We start from the raw sequence: 14,936 nt of genomic DNA on the forward strand, positions 1-14,936 counted from the left end.
TACCAAAGTCAGGAAAGGACATAACAAAAAAAAAAAAAGAAAGAAAGAAAAGAAAAGAAAACTACAGATCAATATCCCTGCTGACTACAGATGCAAAAAATATCGACAAAATACTAGCTAACCAAAGTCAACAGCATATCAAAAATATAATACACCATGATCAAGTAGGTTTCATACCAGGGATGTAAGGTTGGTTTAACATACACAAGTCAATAAATGTGATGCACTGCATAAACAGAAGTAAAAACAAAAAGCATATGATTATCTCAATAGATGCAGAACAAGCATATAACAAAATCCAGCATCTCCTTATGACTAAAACCCTTAGCAAAATTGGCATAGAAGGGACACACCTTAAGGTGATAAAAGGCATCTATGACAAACCCACAGCCAACATTATAGTGAATGGGGAAAAGTTGAAAGCCTTTCCCCTGAAAACTGGAACAAGACAAGGATGTCCACTTTCATCACTTATTCAACATAGCACTGGGAGTGCTAGCCACAGCAATCAGAGAAGAGAAAGAAATAAAGAGCATCCATATTGGTAAAAAGGAAGTCAAAATGTCTCTGCCAATAATATGATCATAAACCTAGAAAACCCTACAGACTCATCCAAAAAGCTCCTAAATCTGATAAATGAATTCAGTAAAGTTTCAGGATAAAAACTAATGCACACAAATCACTAGCACTGCTATACACCGACAGTTACCAAGGTGAGAATCAAACAATAACTCAACTCCTTTTGTGATAGCTGCAAAAAAAAAAAAAAAAAAAAACCCTTAAGAATATACCCAACCAAAGAGTCAAATGATCTCTACAAGGAAAACTACAAAACACTGCTGAAAGAAATCACAGACAACACAAACAAATGGAAACACATCCCATGCTCATGGATGGGTAGAATCAATATTGTGAAAATGACCATACTGCCAAAAGCAATCTATAAATTCAATGCAATTCCTACCAAAATACCATCATCATTCTTCACAGAACTAGAAAAACCAATGCTAAAATTCATATGGAAAAATAAAGAGCCCGCATGCCCAAAGCAAGACTAAGCAAGACAAACAAATCTGCCTGATTTCAAACTATACTACAAGGCTATAGTTACCAAACCAGCATGGTACTAGTACAAAAACAGACATGTAGACTAATGGAACAGAAAAGAGAACTCAGAAATAAAACCAAATACAGCCAACTGATCTTCGACAAAGCAAACATAAACATAAAGTGGGGAAAGGACCCCATATTCAACAAATGGTGCTGGGATAATTGGCAAGCCACATGTAGAGGAATGAAAATGGATCCTCATCTCTCACCTGGTACAAAAACCCACTCAAGATGGATCAAAGACTTAAATCTAAGATCTGAAAGCATACAAATTCTAGAAGATAACATCAGAAAAACTCTTCTAGACATTGGCCTAGACAAATAGTTCATGAACAAGAACCCAAAAGGAAATGCAACAAAAACAAAAATAAGTAGATGAAACTAAAACTAAAAAGCTTCTGCACAGCAAAAGAAATAATCAACAGAGTAAACACAATCCACAGAGTGGGCTAAAATATTCACAAACTATGCATCCAGCAAAGGACTAGCACCCAGAATCTAAAAGGAATTCAAACAAATCAGTAAAAAAAAGATAAATAAACTTATCAAAAAGTGAGCTAAGGGCATGAATAGATAATTTTCAAAAGAAGATATACGAATGGCCAATAAACATATGAGAAAATGTTCACCGTCACTAATTATCAGGGAAATGCAAATCAAACTCACAATGCGGTATCACCTTACTTCTGCAAGAATGGCCATAATTTATCTTTTATTTTTCTTTTTTGTTTTCAAATGACCTACTTCTCACTTCAATTCTGTTAGTTTTCACGTCATGAATTTTGGAGTTCTGCTTTTAGGTTAATATATGCTTATTATTATTATACCTTCTTAGTGGTCATCTCTTTTATCATTATAAAATGTCCTCTTTATCTCTTGTATAATTTTTTGTTTAAAGTCTTTTGCGTCTAATATTAGCGTAGCCACCCAGCTCTTTTCTTTTTATTTTTTTTAATTTCAATAGCTTTTGAGGAAACAGGTGATGTTTGGTTACATGAATAAGTTATTTAATGGTGATTTCTGAGATTTTGGTGCACTCATCACTCAAGCGGTGTACACTGTACCCAATGTGTACTCTCTTACTCCTTGATCCCCTCCCACCCTTTTCCCCCAAGTACCCAAGGTTTATTGAATCATTCGTATGCCTTTGCATCCTCATAGCTTAGCTCCCACTCATGAGTGAGAACATACGATATTTGGTTTTCCATTCCTGAGTTACTACACTTAGAATTACAATTCCATCCAGCTTGCTGCAAATGCTATTTTTTCGTTCCTTTTTATGGCTGAGCAGTATTTCATGGTATGTATACACACCACATTTTCTTTTTTTTTTTTTTTTTTTTTGAGACGGAGTCTCGCTCTGCCTCCCAGGCTGGAGTGCAGTGGCCGGATCTCGGCTCACTGCAAGCTCCGCCTCCCGGGTTCACGCCATTCCCCTGCCTCAGCCTCCTGAGAAGCTGGGACTACAGGCGCCCGCCACCTCGCCCGGCTAGTTTTTTGTATTTTTTTTTTTTTTTAGTAGAGACGGAGTTTCACCGTGTTAGCCAGGATGGTCTCGATGTCCTGACCTCGTGATCCGCCCGCCTTGGCCTCCCAAAGTGCCGGGATTACAGGCTTGAGCCACCGCGCCCGGCCCACACCACATTTTCTTTATCAACTTGTTGATTGATGGGCATTTGGGCTGGTTCCATATATTTGCAATTGTAAATTGTGCTGCTATAATATAAAACATGCGTAAGCAAGCATCTTTTTCATATAATGACTTTTTTCCCTATGGGTAGATACCCAGGAGTAAGATTGCTGGATCAAGTGATAGATCTATTTTTAGCTCTTTAGGGAATCTCCACATTGTTTTCCATAGTGGTCGTACTTGTTTACCTTCCCACCAACAGTGTAAAAGTGTACCCTTTTCACCACATCCACACCAACATCCAGTAGTTTTTGTTTGTTTGTATTTTGTTTTGTTTTTAGACGGAGTTTCACTCTTGTTGCCCAGGCTGGACTGCAATGGCGTGATCTCAGCTCATCGTAACCTCTGCCTCCCGGGTTCAAGCGATTCTTCTGCCTCAGTCTCCCAAGTAGCTGGGATTACAGGCATGCGTCGCCGTGTCCGCCTAATTTTGTATTTTTGGTGGAGACAGGGTTTCTCCATGTTGGTCAGGCTAGTCTCAAACTCCCGACCTCGGGTGATCCGCCTATCTCGGCCTCCCAAAGTGCTGGGTTTACAGGCATGAGCCACAGCGCCCGGCTGATTTTTTGATTAAGAAACGGCCATAACGGAGCTTGCAGTGAGCTGAGATTCGGCCACTGCACTCCAGCCTGGGCGACAGAGCGAGACTCCGTCTCAAAAAAAAAAAAAAAAAAAAAAAAGAAACGGCCATAATTAAAAATTTTTAAAGTATGGCTATTCCTTAACCAAGCGCTATGCTATGATGTTTATGCCTTTGCGTCCTCATATGCTTAGCTTAATGAAAAGCTGCAGACAATATTCTGATTCCCACACAACAAAGTAAATTCCAGTTGGATTATAAGTATAATATGCCTGAAAAATCGTCTCTGACAATTTTGCCATTCATAGAGTTAAGGCACATATAAACAAAAGCTTGGTGTAGTTGCACATGGGGGAAGCTGTTTTTGAGGGTAAAAAAGAAATTATAAAGGAAAATATTAATACACTTGATTGCCAAAAATTTAAGTTTAAAATTTAGAAATTTAAATTAATGCTAAGCTATGAGGATGCAAGGCATAAGAATGATATAATGGACTCTGGGGACTTGGGGGAAGTGCAGGAGGGGGGTTAGGGAGAAAAGACTACGCCTTGGGTGCACTGTACACTGCTCGGGTGATGGGTGCACCAAAATCTCAGAAATTACACCTAAAGAACTTATCCATGTAACTAAACACCGTCTGTTCCACAAAAACTATTGAAATAATAATAATTAACATATATATTTAAAATTGAAATCATGCACATAATTAAAATGTAAATCAAAAACAAAATTGAAAAATTCTGCAATATTTGGAAATTAATGATACATTTCCAAAAAAACTATATTAAAAAGATTTCTCAAATAAATTAGAAGAGATTTGGACTTGAATAAAAATTAAAATATCACAAAACAAAATTTATAGTTAAAACAGTGCTTTGAGGGAAATTTATAACTTTAAATACTTACATTAGGGGAAAAAAAGAAAGAAAGGTTTCAAATCAGCAACCTAAGCTTTCCCCCTAAGAAAATGGAAAAATAATTTTATATAATAACCAAAGAAAAAAGAAGAAAGGAGTAATAACAATAAATGTATAAATCAATAACATTACAAATAGAAAACAAAGAAAAACAATGAAACCAAAAGCTCAATCTTTGTAAAGATCAATAAATTATATCCTCTAGCCAGAATGACCAAGAAAAAAAGAAAAAGAAGACAAACTACCAATATCATTAATGAAAGTGAAGGTGTTAATGCATACCCTACAGACAATAACAACAATAATAAAGGAATACTATGAATAATTCTGCCCATAAATTCATCAACTTAGATAAAAATGAATCTATCCCTTGAAAGGCATAAACTACCAAAACTCATTCAGGAAGGAAATGTCCTATAAAAATGGTCCTACATATGCATTAAATACATTTAATATATAGTTGAAAACTTTTCTACAAGGAAAACCCAGGCCCAGGAGGCGTCACTGGTAAATTATTACAAACATTTAAGGAAGAAGTAATATCAATTCCAAAAAATCTCTGCCAGAAAACAAGAGAAGGGAATACTTCCCAACTAATTTTATGAGGCTAGCAGTACCCTAACACCCTAAAAACAAAAATATTATAATCACAAACTAATGCTCTCCTTGAACATAAACTCAAAATATTCTTCTATAAATTTATTAGCAAATAGATTCATGCAGTATATAAAAAGAATAATACATCACAACCAAGTAGAGTTTATTCTGAAAATGCAAGTCTGTTTCAACATTTTCAAGTCAATTAATTTACCATATTCACAAACTAAAGAAAAAAATTATGACTATATCAATAGATGGAGGAAAAACACTTGGAATTATTTTTTCTTTTTTTTTAACTTTTAAGTTCAGGGGTACATGTGCAGGATGTGCAGGTTTGTTACATAGATAACCATGTGTCATGGGGATTTGCAGTATAGATTACTTCATCACCCAGGTATTAAACCTAGTATCCATTAGTTATTTTTCCTGATTCTCTCTGTCCTCCCACCTTCCACCCTCTAATAAGCCCCAGTGTGTGTTGTTCCCCTCTATGGAAGGTTCTTAACCTGACGAAGAGTATCTATTAAAAAATTTATAGCTAACATATTTAATGTTGAAAGACTGTATTATTGATTGCTACATAACAAACTACCCCAAAGCTTAGTGGCCTAAAACAACAATTTTTTTTGTTCAAAGTTTCTGTGGGTTAGGAATTTAGAAATGACTTAGCTTGATGGTGCTTGCTCAAGGTCTCTCATGAGGCTGCAGGCAGGGTATCCACTGGGGTTACAGTCATCTGAAGGCTTAACTGGCACCAACGAAGCTGATTGCAACCCCACTTTGCTCACACATGGCTATTGTCAGGACACCTCAGTTCCATGCTATGTAGGCCTCTCATAGGTGCTTGAATGTCTTCACAAGTCATCTAACTTCCCCCAGAGCAAGTAACCCAAGAAAGAAAGCAAGGAGGATACTATAATACCTTATATGTTCTAAGTGTGTGTCACATACCATCTCCTCTGTCACATTCTATTGTTAGAAGCAAATCAGTCAATAGAATTCACACTTAAGGAAAGGGGATATTGACTTCCCATTTTGAAGGAAGTAGTACCAAAGAATGTATGGACTTGTATTTAATATCACCACAAAGATTGAGTAGGATGTCTGTACTTATTACTCCAATTCAACATCATATTGGAAGTTATAGCCAGTGTAATATGTCAATAAAAAGAAATGAAAGATAAGTTGATGTAAAAGGGAGAACTCAAACTAACTCTACTCGAAGAAAATGTAACTGTCTACATAGAAAACCCAGAAAGAAACAACAACCAAAAAAACTCATAAAATGAATAATTTAGTTTAGCAAGGTCACAGTATACAATGTTAATATTTTAAATATTGTATTTCCATCTACTAGCAATGAACAATTAAAATAAAAATGTTTAAGTACCATTTACATTAGCACCAAAAAATAAAACAGTTACAAATCTAACAAGATATGTGTAGAATCTTTCTGTTGAAAACTGAAAACACTGATAAAAAAAAAAAAAAGAAAACCTAAGAAAGTGAAAACATGTATTGTGTTCATGAATTGGATGACTTAATATTATTAATATGCTAATTCTTCCAAAATTAACCTACTGATTTAACACAATCCCATTAAAAATCTCATCAGAAATTTTGTAGATACTGACACACTGATTCTAAAATGTACAAAAGATGTAGAAAATATTTTAGATGTAGCTAAAATCTTTTTGAACAAGAATGAATAATGTTGGAAGACTCACATTACCTGGTTTTGAGATTCGCTTTAACACTACACTAATCAAGACAGCACAGCATTGGCAAAAGAACGGTCAAATCAATCAATTAGACAGAATTGAGAACCCAGAAATATACCCACACAAATATGATCAATTGCTTTTTGACAAAGGTGCAGAGGCAATGAAATGGTGAAATAACAGTCTTTTTAACAAATGGCACTGAAACAATTGGGTATCTATATTCACAGGTATGAATTTCAAGCTATGCCTCTCACCTTATACAAAAATTAACTCAAAATAGATCACTAACCTACATATAAAATATAAAACTATAAAACTTTTACAAGAAAGTATAAAATAAGGTTATTGTGACCTTGGGACCTTAGTTAGGCAAAGAGTTCTTAGACATGAACCAAAAGCACAGTACATAAAAGAAAAACAATGATGAATTGGATCTCACTCAAATTAAAACTTTTTCTCTGTGAGAGACACTGCTAAGAAAATGAAAAAACAATCCGCAGATTCAGGAGAAGGAAGTTTCTAAATTATATATCTGAAAACAATCTTGTATCCACAACATATAAAGAACTCTAAAAACTCAACAATAATAAAGCAAGCAAACCAATAAAAATTTAGCAGAAGATTTAAACAGATGCTTCAATAAAGGTGATAAACATATGGTAAAATAGATGCTCAACATCATTAGTCATTAGGGAAATGCAAAATAAAACAGTAATGAGATACTGCTACATACCTATTTGTGGAAATACTACAGCTCTCATACATGATTGGCAAGAAGCCAAAGTGATACAGCCATTTCAGAAAAGAGTTTGGCAATTTCTTATAGAGTTAAGCACACACTTTCCAAATAACCGAGCAATCCCAGTCCGAGGCATTTACCCAAAAGAAATGAAAATTTATTGTATGAGTTTTCTAGGGCTGTCATAACAAATTACCACAAACTTTGTGGCTTAAAACAACAGAAATTATTCTCTCACAGTTCTGGAAGCTGGAAGTCCAAAATCGAGGTATCAGCAGCACTGCTCTTCTTCCAGAGACTGTTCTGTGATTCTGGCTTCTGGTAGACACAGACTTCCTTGCCTTGTGCCTCCTTGCCTCTGTCATGTCACCATCTCCACATGTGTCTTCTGAGTGAATCTCTTATAAGGATATATCATTGGATTTAGGACACACCTGGATAATTCAGGATGATCTCATTTTAAGATTCTTAATTACATTAGCTGAGGTAAAAACATAGGTTCCAGTGATTAGGACATGCACACATTTTGGGTGCCCTATTCAGCCCATTACACTCCTCTTCACACAAAAATCTATCCATGAATGTTTATAGCACCTCCATTCGTAAATTCCAAATGAGAAACAACTCAAGTGTCCTTCTTTGGGTAAATTGATAAATCAACTGTGGCACAATGCAGGAATGTAATACTACACAGTAATAAAGAGAAGCAAGCCATTGATACATCCAGCCATATGGATCAATCTCAAATGCCTTATGCTGAGTAAAAGATAGACCAAAAAGCTACATGCATATGACATTCTCGGGAAGACAAAACTATAGGGACAAAAAACAGAACAGTCGTGATCGGAGGCTGAGGGTGGAAGGAGTGATTGACTGCAAAGGGGAAACATGAAAGAATTCGGGGAAGGAATAGAACTGTTTTATATCTCCATGGTGGTGGTAATTGGATGACAATATATTTTTTAAACTCATATAATGGTACATCACACAAAAATGAACTTCCCTATATGTAAATTTAAAATCCCATATTTACTATGAAATACTAAGGCTGGGACTTTGCAAACCAGTTTTCCTCTGTCAGCTGAACCCCTTTTAGGCTCTGCTAATTGAGGGTCCTAAGAGGAGACAAGAGGCATCTGGAATAAGAAGAAACAGGTTCCTTCCAATTTCGACTTTTATTTCTGTTGGCATCACCCACAGAGATGCTCTACCCTGGCAGTGAGGTTGTTTCCAGTTTTAAGTTTTGTTTTGTTTTTCCCTACTTCTAGAATCGCCTCAGAGATACCAGAGATAACCCCTCAGAGATACCAGCATCTGCCAGCTTCCCATCTTGATTGGTCTGAGAATCCTCCTGAAGGCTCTAGATCCTGCTTACCTCCCCTCTTCTCTTTATTCCCATAGACTCAAGGATGGTGGCCTCTTCCTATGGTTTCTGTCTCTAAATTACTCTTCTCTTTCGTTTTGTCACTACACTAATACTGATTTAGCTAACTCCTTTTATTAAATTATTTCTGTTAAAATTACTGAGGTAGTTCCTGTTTTCCTGACTAGAGACTGACTAATAAAAAGCCAGTGTTTCCTATGCCCTACAAAGTACTATATAATCTGTCTTTGCCTTCATCTACTCTCTGGTCTCATCCCCTATTTCTTTTCCCCATCACTCACTCGAGATCCAACTGCTGATACACAGGACATAACTGTTAAACCTAACCACAGGGATGCAGAATGTAGAACTCTTTATTGGACAAATAACTTAGTCTCTCCAACAAATAAACAACAAGGCAGAAAATAGATGAGGGAGGAACCTCTAATTTGTAAGAGCCTTAAATTAAAACTTATTATTAACCAGCAGCAATCTGAGCCCTGGTTTCACATATATATAAATATATGTAAATTCTTCATCTTATCATTTATATTACATGATACATGGAGAATTTGAACCATGAAAGAATTTTAAATTATTGTACATATATTTTAGTTGTTAAATGAAATTGTGATTACATTTTAAAAGCCCTTCCCATTTGGAAATACATGATGAAATATTTATTTATGGATATATTGACACGATAATACACTGGAGGAAGGGATATAGATGATATACAGGCATAACAACAGTAGCAACTGATCGTTTTTGAGGCCAAGAAACGGGTACAAAAAATTCATTATATTATGTAAAGACTAGATTGTTTTTATGTTTAAAATTTGTTATGCATCTCCAAAATCTGAGGGTCTACCTTATCAGGCAACAAGGCCAAAGAATGGCTCACAAGTCTCTGAAAAACATCAGGAGCCACTGTTGAAAGGCATATAGTGCAGTGATTTCCACTGTAAGCCCTGGAACCCAATACCTGGGTCCACCACTATCTATCTGTGTGTGACCTTGGACTTCTCCCTGCCTCTGTTTCCTCAGAGGTGAACGGACATGAATAATAGCATCTACTTCATGGTTTTGTCATGAAGATTAAATGAATTCACAGTTATAAAGCACTGTTTTAAAATAACATCTGGCCCATACATAGTAAGCACTCAAAAATATTTATTATCATCATCATCATCATTATTATTATTACATAGGAAAACAAGTTGTAATGCATCACCAAGGTTTTGAAACAGATGTATCCAAAATATGCTTTTAATCTTGATGAAGTTCACAAATGGCACAATATTGACATTTTCTTAAACAAATTATACAGTCATGTTCTTAGATAACAAGGCACAGCATCACCATTACCACGTGTCCTCAGAGACCACAACAGGCAGTGATTTCCTGTCCCCCTAAGGTTTGGCAGAGCTGCATGATCAACAGGATGGCTCTCAAAGTACCAGTTTGCTACCAGATAAGTCAATGAGAGATGCCATCACATTTACTGGACATAGAATTAAATATAAAAATGATGCACAATAAATATGGAATTAGCTTATTTTGCATTCAGTTTCATTCCTTTCAAGTGACAAAGGTGCCTTTTTTTCAGTATCTTAGGAGGCAAACATGTATATCTTCCATGGGGCATTCTCACCAAGTTGTTGTCAACAGAAATTAATAGAAACGGTGAGTTCAGTTTCATGATAACCTGAGATGAGGGGAAAAAAAAGAAGAAGAGGGAGAAGAAGGGGAGGAGAAAGAAGAGAAAAAGGAAGAAGATGATAAAAGGAGAAAGAAGAGAAAAAAAGTAGAAGACAAGTCATGAATAATCACAATTATTACTAAAAAAATACTAATTTACAGAAGTGCTTCTTTAAACAGCATTTATGAATTATGGATATGAGAGGTAAGCAGGCTTGTAAGGCAAATGAAGACTAAAATAATTCAACTGCATCTATTAATCTTGGTAGTAGGTTATGATTACAGCTCATCCATCTGAATCTGTAGTCATGGGTTCAGCCCTTTCTGAAACCAGCCTAATTAATGAAGACTGGCCCTGGTTAAGGTTTGCAGACCTCTCCCTTTCTGAATCCAGCAAGCTTTTTTTTTTTTTTTTCCTTCCATTTCTCTTCTCAGAAAAATGACACAGAATGCTAGGGCATTCTAACATCAAGCTAGGTTCTAGAAAGAACTCACTACCTCAGCAGGAAGAATGTAACTGGACAGAAGGAACCTAAAGAACCTAGCAGAGCAGAGGTTTTCAAAATGTAGGTTTTAACTCCAAGTCCCTTCCCCCTCTCATCCCATAGCATAAGGGCAGTTACCTTTACCTTCTTCCTGGAGTCATTCATCTGCTCAGGCTTGAAGGTCCCTGCGGCGCCTGCCAAAGGCTTTGGAACCCACATTGGTGGGCACGAAGTTGCTCTTCACCATGCCCCCTGATCTGCTCAGCAAGCCTGCCAGCCGATGAGTCACACAGGTGGCAGTGTTGCAGGCTCTCTTCTGGGCAGCAGAGCTGATTTGCAAGATGGTGAAAGAAGAGAAGATCTGTGAGTGAAAAGCTGGGGGAGGAGGCCACCTCATGGGATCTCCGTAAAGAGAACTGCAACGCTTCGACATACCACCTAACAGTAAGTGTTTCTTGAAACTGCAATTATCAAAGCTGTTAGGGGAAATGACCTGGCAGTCTTTGCCAGGAGCTCTGCCCAAAGACCATCATGAAAAGAAAGAAGAAAAAACAATTCCAAGCCATGGGGCACGGGCTGAAACCCTGCACTTACCATTCAAGGAAGAAGTGGGCAACAAGGCCCAGATCCACCCCAAGATACACAAGGAGTATATAGAGACCATACCCCAGCCACAAGCACCAACACTACCCCTTACCACAGGAAAATGAAATTCCCTAAAGTCTTCAGAAGAATCTCAGAGAACAGGGTTTACAGCATCCTCTCCCAGAAGTACTTGCCAGCTCCTTCACACACTGTTCTTGCTGCTTGAGCTGGGTCACAGAGATGACCCATCAAGCCCCATATCCAGCTACCCTGAAGCTAGGGATACTTCTGAGCATAGGCACTGGACACCCACAAGCCTTGGATGTGGACCAGAGCAACGAGCACCACAGCTCAGTTCCTTTTAGAAAAATAGATTGATTCATCAAATGCCAAGGCATTAAGGATGTGCTTATTTTATGATAGTACATTTAGAAGCAGAAATTGGATGGCTCTGTCATAACACCCTCTACAGTCTCAAGAAGCTTCCCTCATTTTCTCTTATCTCTAATGTGGTCAGTAAGTTCTGCTGTCTTCCCTTCCATCCTGAGGTCTTCAAAACATTCTCTGCCATAAGCAAAGCTACTAATACCAGCATGAAGACAAATCAGAGAGGAATCCACATGCATCAGGTTCATAAAGTGGAGCAAGAAGGGGAATCAGGAGAGGCGAGAGGAGTTCAGCTGCCATCAGGGGTACCCTGAAGTGGGGTAGTGGTCCCTCTGCAAGCTGCTGGCTATGTCTCTATTCTTGCCAGGCATTTCAGGCCCGAAGTTGATGCCAGGGAACATATGAAAGTTGTTCAGGTACTGCAAGTATGTGCCCTGCAGACAGGCACTCAGATTACTACACTACTTAAATCTAGGACTGTTTAACCTGCAAGGGAAGGACAAGCCAGACAGTATCATGCACTAGGGACTGTCCCCATGGGCAGTCACTCAAAAGGCTGGACCAGGCAGGGGACATGTCGAGTGGGATCAGGTGGGGCAGGCAGGAGGGCAGCTCACACACACTCCATTAGGAAAGCTGAGAGGGTCAGTGGGCCAGGGCCATGTAGAGAAGGGCTGAATGGGGAAGGATGATTTTTTTCTGGAATTCACATGATATTCAGTCCCTCACGCTCAAGAGAGGTGGGTGAGATATTGGGTCTCTCCCTGGCTTCACCCTTACCAGTCTTAACTCATCCAATGCTAGGAGATCTCCCAGTACTACAAGAGCAATTCCCACAGTGAACGATTCCACACCTCCCCATTTCATTTCCTATCAGTTTTCAGAAATTGAGTTTTTTCTATGTCTAGAAAAAGCTTCTACATCTATGTCCTAACAGCTTTCAGAAACGGAGCTTTTTATTGTGTCTAACCACAGTCCCTCCAGATGCACTGGCACCTCTGTCTCCCTTGGAACTTGAGAAAGGGAGCCCGCTGGACAAATCAGCTTGCTGGACTCCTGGTCAGTGTGTTCTCTCCTGCCTTTTGGGATCTGCCTTCTTGGTATGCTGCGGGAAGAGGAGGCCCTGTGCTGGGCGCTTGGGGAGCCTCACCTGTAGCCCCCTGTCTCCTGCTCCTGCTCCAGCTCACTGGCCTTCATCTGCACATAGTCCTGCACCAGTGCAGCCAGCAGGAGGCGCGCTTCCTCTTCACTGAGTGTGGCCGGGTCTGGGCTGCTCTCCAGGGCTGACCTGTGGAGGGAAAGCAAACTCAGTGCAGGCTGTGAGCCACTGCCTGCCCCTCCCCAGGATAGGCAGCCAGGCTTCCTGGTCTCTGCTTCTTCCCCTGGGGATGTGGCCACCGCGACTCCCAGGGGACAGGGCATGAGGCCAGAGTCCACCTATGGGCACTGATTCACCAGGAGCCACGCGTGACTTCAGAGGCACAGAGCTGTCCGGTCCTAGGGGCAGTGGGAGCAGAAGGCGTCCGTGGCTCCAGGCTGTCTCACCTGAATGGCGCCGCCTGGAGGCTGCCCGCCTGGTACAGGACCAAGATACTGAGAGCCAGGAAGGGGGAGAACTTCTGGAAACCCATGCCGCCTCTCTGTAAAGGAAGGATGACGTTACTACTGCACCATCACAGATCTAGGTTCCAGTCCTGCCTCTGCCACAACCGCCGTGTGACCTCAGGCAAGTTACTTCACCTGCCTGAACCTCTGTTCCCTTCATTTGCAGGAAGGGCTGCTGTGAATCTCAAGAGATACATTGCAGTGAGTGAATGGCTTGATAAAGCAGAAAAAGGTGTCCTGGGGGAAGGGTGGAGAGAACAGATGAATTTTGGTTCTATTTTGTTGAAGGCCAGGCAGAAGCCACACGCGCCCGTGCACACAAACCCACACTTCTGCCCTGATTTATGCCGAAACCAGGCGTGGACGCACCTTGCTGTAGACCTGCTCTCCCCTTGCGCCTGTCTTCTCGCCTTCTCCTCTGCTAGGCTTCGCGCCAACGCATGCGAGGGGAAGGTGGGAAGGGTGGATTAGAAAGGAGCGCTCATCTCTCAGTCTTGGAACTGGGGAAATTTTTAATATGCCAGGTACGGGTGTCTCAGGACTCGCCCGCAAAGCCAGCCCTCTACCGGAGCGCACTTTAGCAGCAGATGCTGAGCAGCAGCTCCGCGAGGTGAGCGCCCAGGGTTCTAGTCGGCTAACAACACTGCCTCAGATCCGGACCGGAATCCCGGGAAGGCTCACCAGGAGGCGCCTCAGAGGAAAGCTCAGGGTTCCGACCTCCCAGGGACGAAACATGATCCCGAAGGACAAAGACCGCTCAGTGCGCTCCCGGACCCAACTCGGCAGAATTCTGCGCTCAGCACGGCCCCAACGGCAGGGTCGCAGACCCGCCTACCTCGGCTCCCAGTGCTTCTAGCGCCCACGCTGAGCCATGGGGATGCTTGGGCTCCTCTAGCACCGGTAGGAAAAAATGCCGGGACAACCCTAACCGCTTGCCTTCTCCGCAGCCTGGAAGAGAGCTAGGACCACCGCTGTAAGGTAGGACCAGATGGCGGTGGAGAGGCAGACAGGCAGATGGAGCAAACTGGGTGATGGAGCAAACCGAATGAACTAATCGAAGAAGCAGGTTATTAGAGTGAGCGGAATGGGGAATGGGAAGTTCCTCACCTGGAGACGAGTTTCAGGGCAGCGCAAGCGGCTGGTCGACCCCGGATGAACACCACGCCTGCTGTGCGCACCTTCCCTGCGGAACCCCCGCTCTTATTACAGAGATAGCGGGAGGGGTCCCCACCAGTCCGCGTGGCCAATCCAAAGTGGCCAGGACTAGCCAATCAAAGGACCGACCGAGCTCCGATTGCGTCATAGCTCGCACTGCCGGCACTGGTACTCTGGAGCGCCGGCAGTCCGCCCCGCTGTCATTTTTTTCATTGAGGTCATTGCTTGGGAAGCTGGAGAGCCTGGGAGAGAACAGAGAACTTTCACCTAACTAAGAGTCGGGGCAAGTCGAGGA

The 14,936-nt window shown here is 40.6% G+C and overlaps 1 protein-coding gene across 2 annotated transcripts; it reads right to left on the minus strand.

The window, feature by feature from the left end:
• Positions 1 to 7,495: 7,495 nt before the first annotated feature.
• Positions 7,496 to 14,725, minus strand: CALCB (calcitonin related polypeptide beta). 2 transcript variants are annotated; one of them, XM_001092199.5, is made up of 5 exons: positions 14,594 to 14,725; positions 13,427 to 13,521; positions 13,032 to 13,169; positions 11,054 to 11,238; positions 7,496 to 10,431 (listed from the first exon to the last, which is right to left on the minus strand). In XM_001092199.5, exons 2-4 carry the CDS (start codon positions 13,510 to 13,512, stop codon positions 11,079 to 11,081), a joined length of 384 nt encoding a protein of 127 aa, XP_001092199.1. In that variant the 5' UTR covers positions 13,513 to 13,521; positions 14,594 to 14,725; the 3' UTR covers positions 7,496 to 10,431; positions 11,054 to 11,078. The 2 variants fall into 2 exon arrangements, with proteins under 2 accessions (XP_001092199.1, XP_014970293.1); XM_015114807.3 differs by having other exon boundaries at positions 11,048 to 11,238.
• Positions 14,726 to 14,936: the final 211 nt, after the last annotated feature.

The sequence above is a fragment of the Macaca mulatta genome, chromosome 14 (assembly GCF_049350105.2).
Source record: "Macaca mulatta isolate MMU2019108-1 chromosome 14, T2T-MMU8v2.0, whole genome shotgun sequence".
Lineage (NCBI taxonomy): Eukaryota > Metazoa > Chordata > Mammalia > Primates > Cercopithecidae > Macaca > Macaca mulatta.

Bases quoted from the DNA above. Each gene is read 5' to 3' on its own strand.
- CALCB (XM_001092199.5), bottom strand. From the start codon at position 13,512: ATGGGTTTCCAGAAGTTCTCCCCCTTCCTGGCTCTCAGTATCTTGGTC. The intron at 13,170-13,426 runs GTGAGACAGCCT...TTCCCTCCACAG, and splicing joins CTCCAGGCGGCGCCATTCAG to GTCAGCCCTGGAGAGCAGCC. The intron at 11,239-13,031 runs GTGAGGCTCCCC...CTTGCAAATCAG, and splicing joins CAGGAGACAGGGGGCTACAG to CTCTGCTGCCCAGAAGAGAG.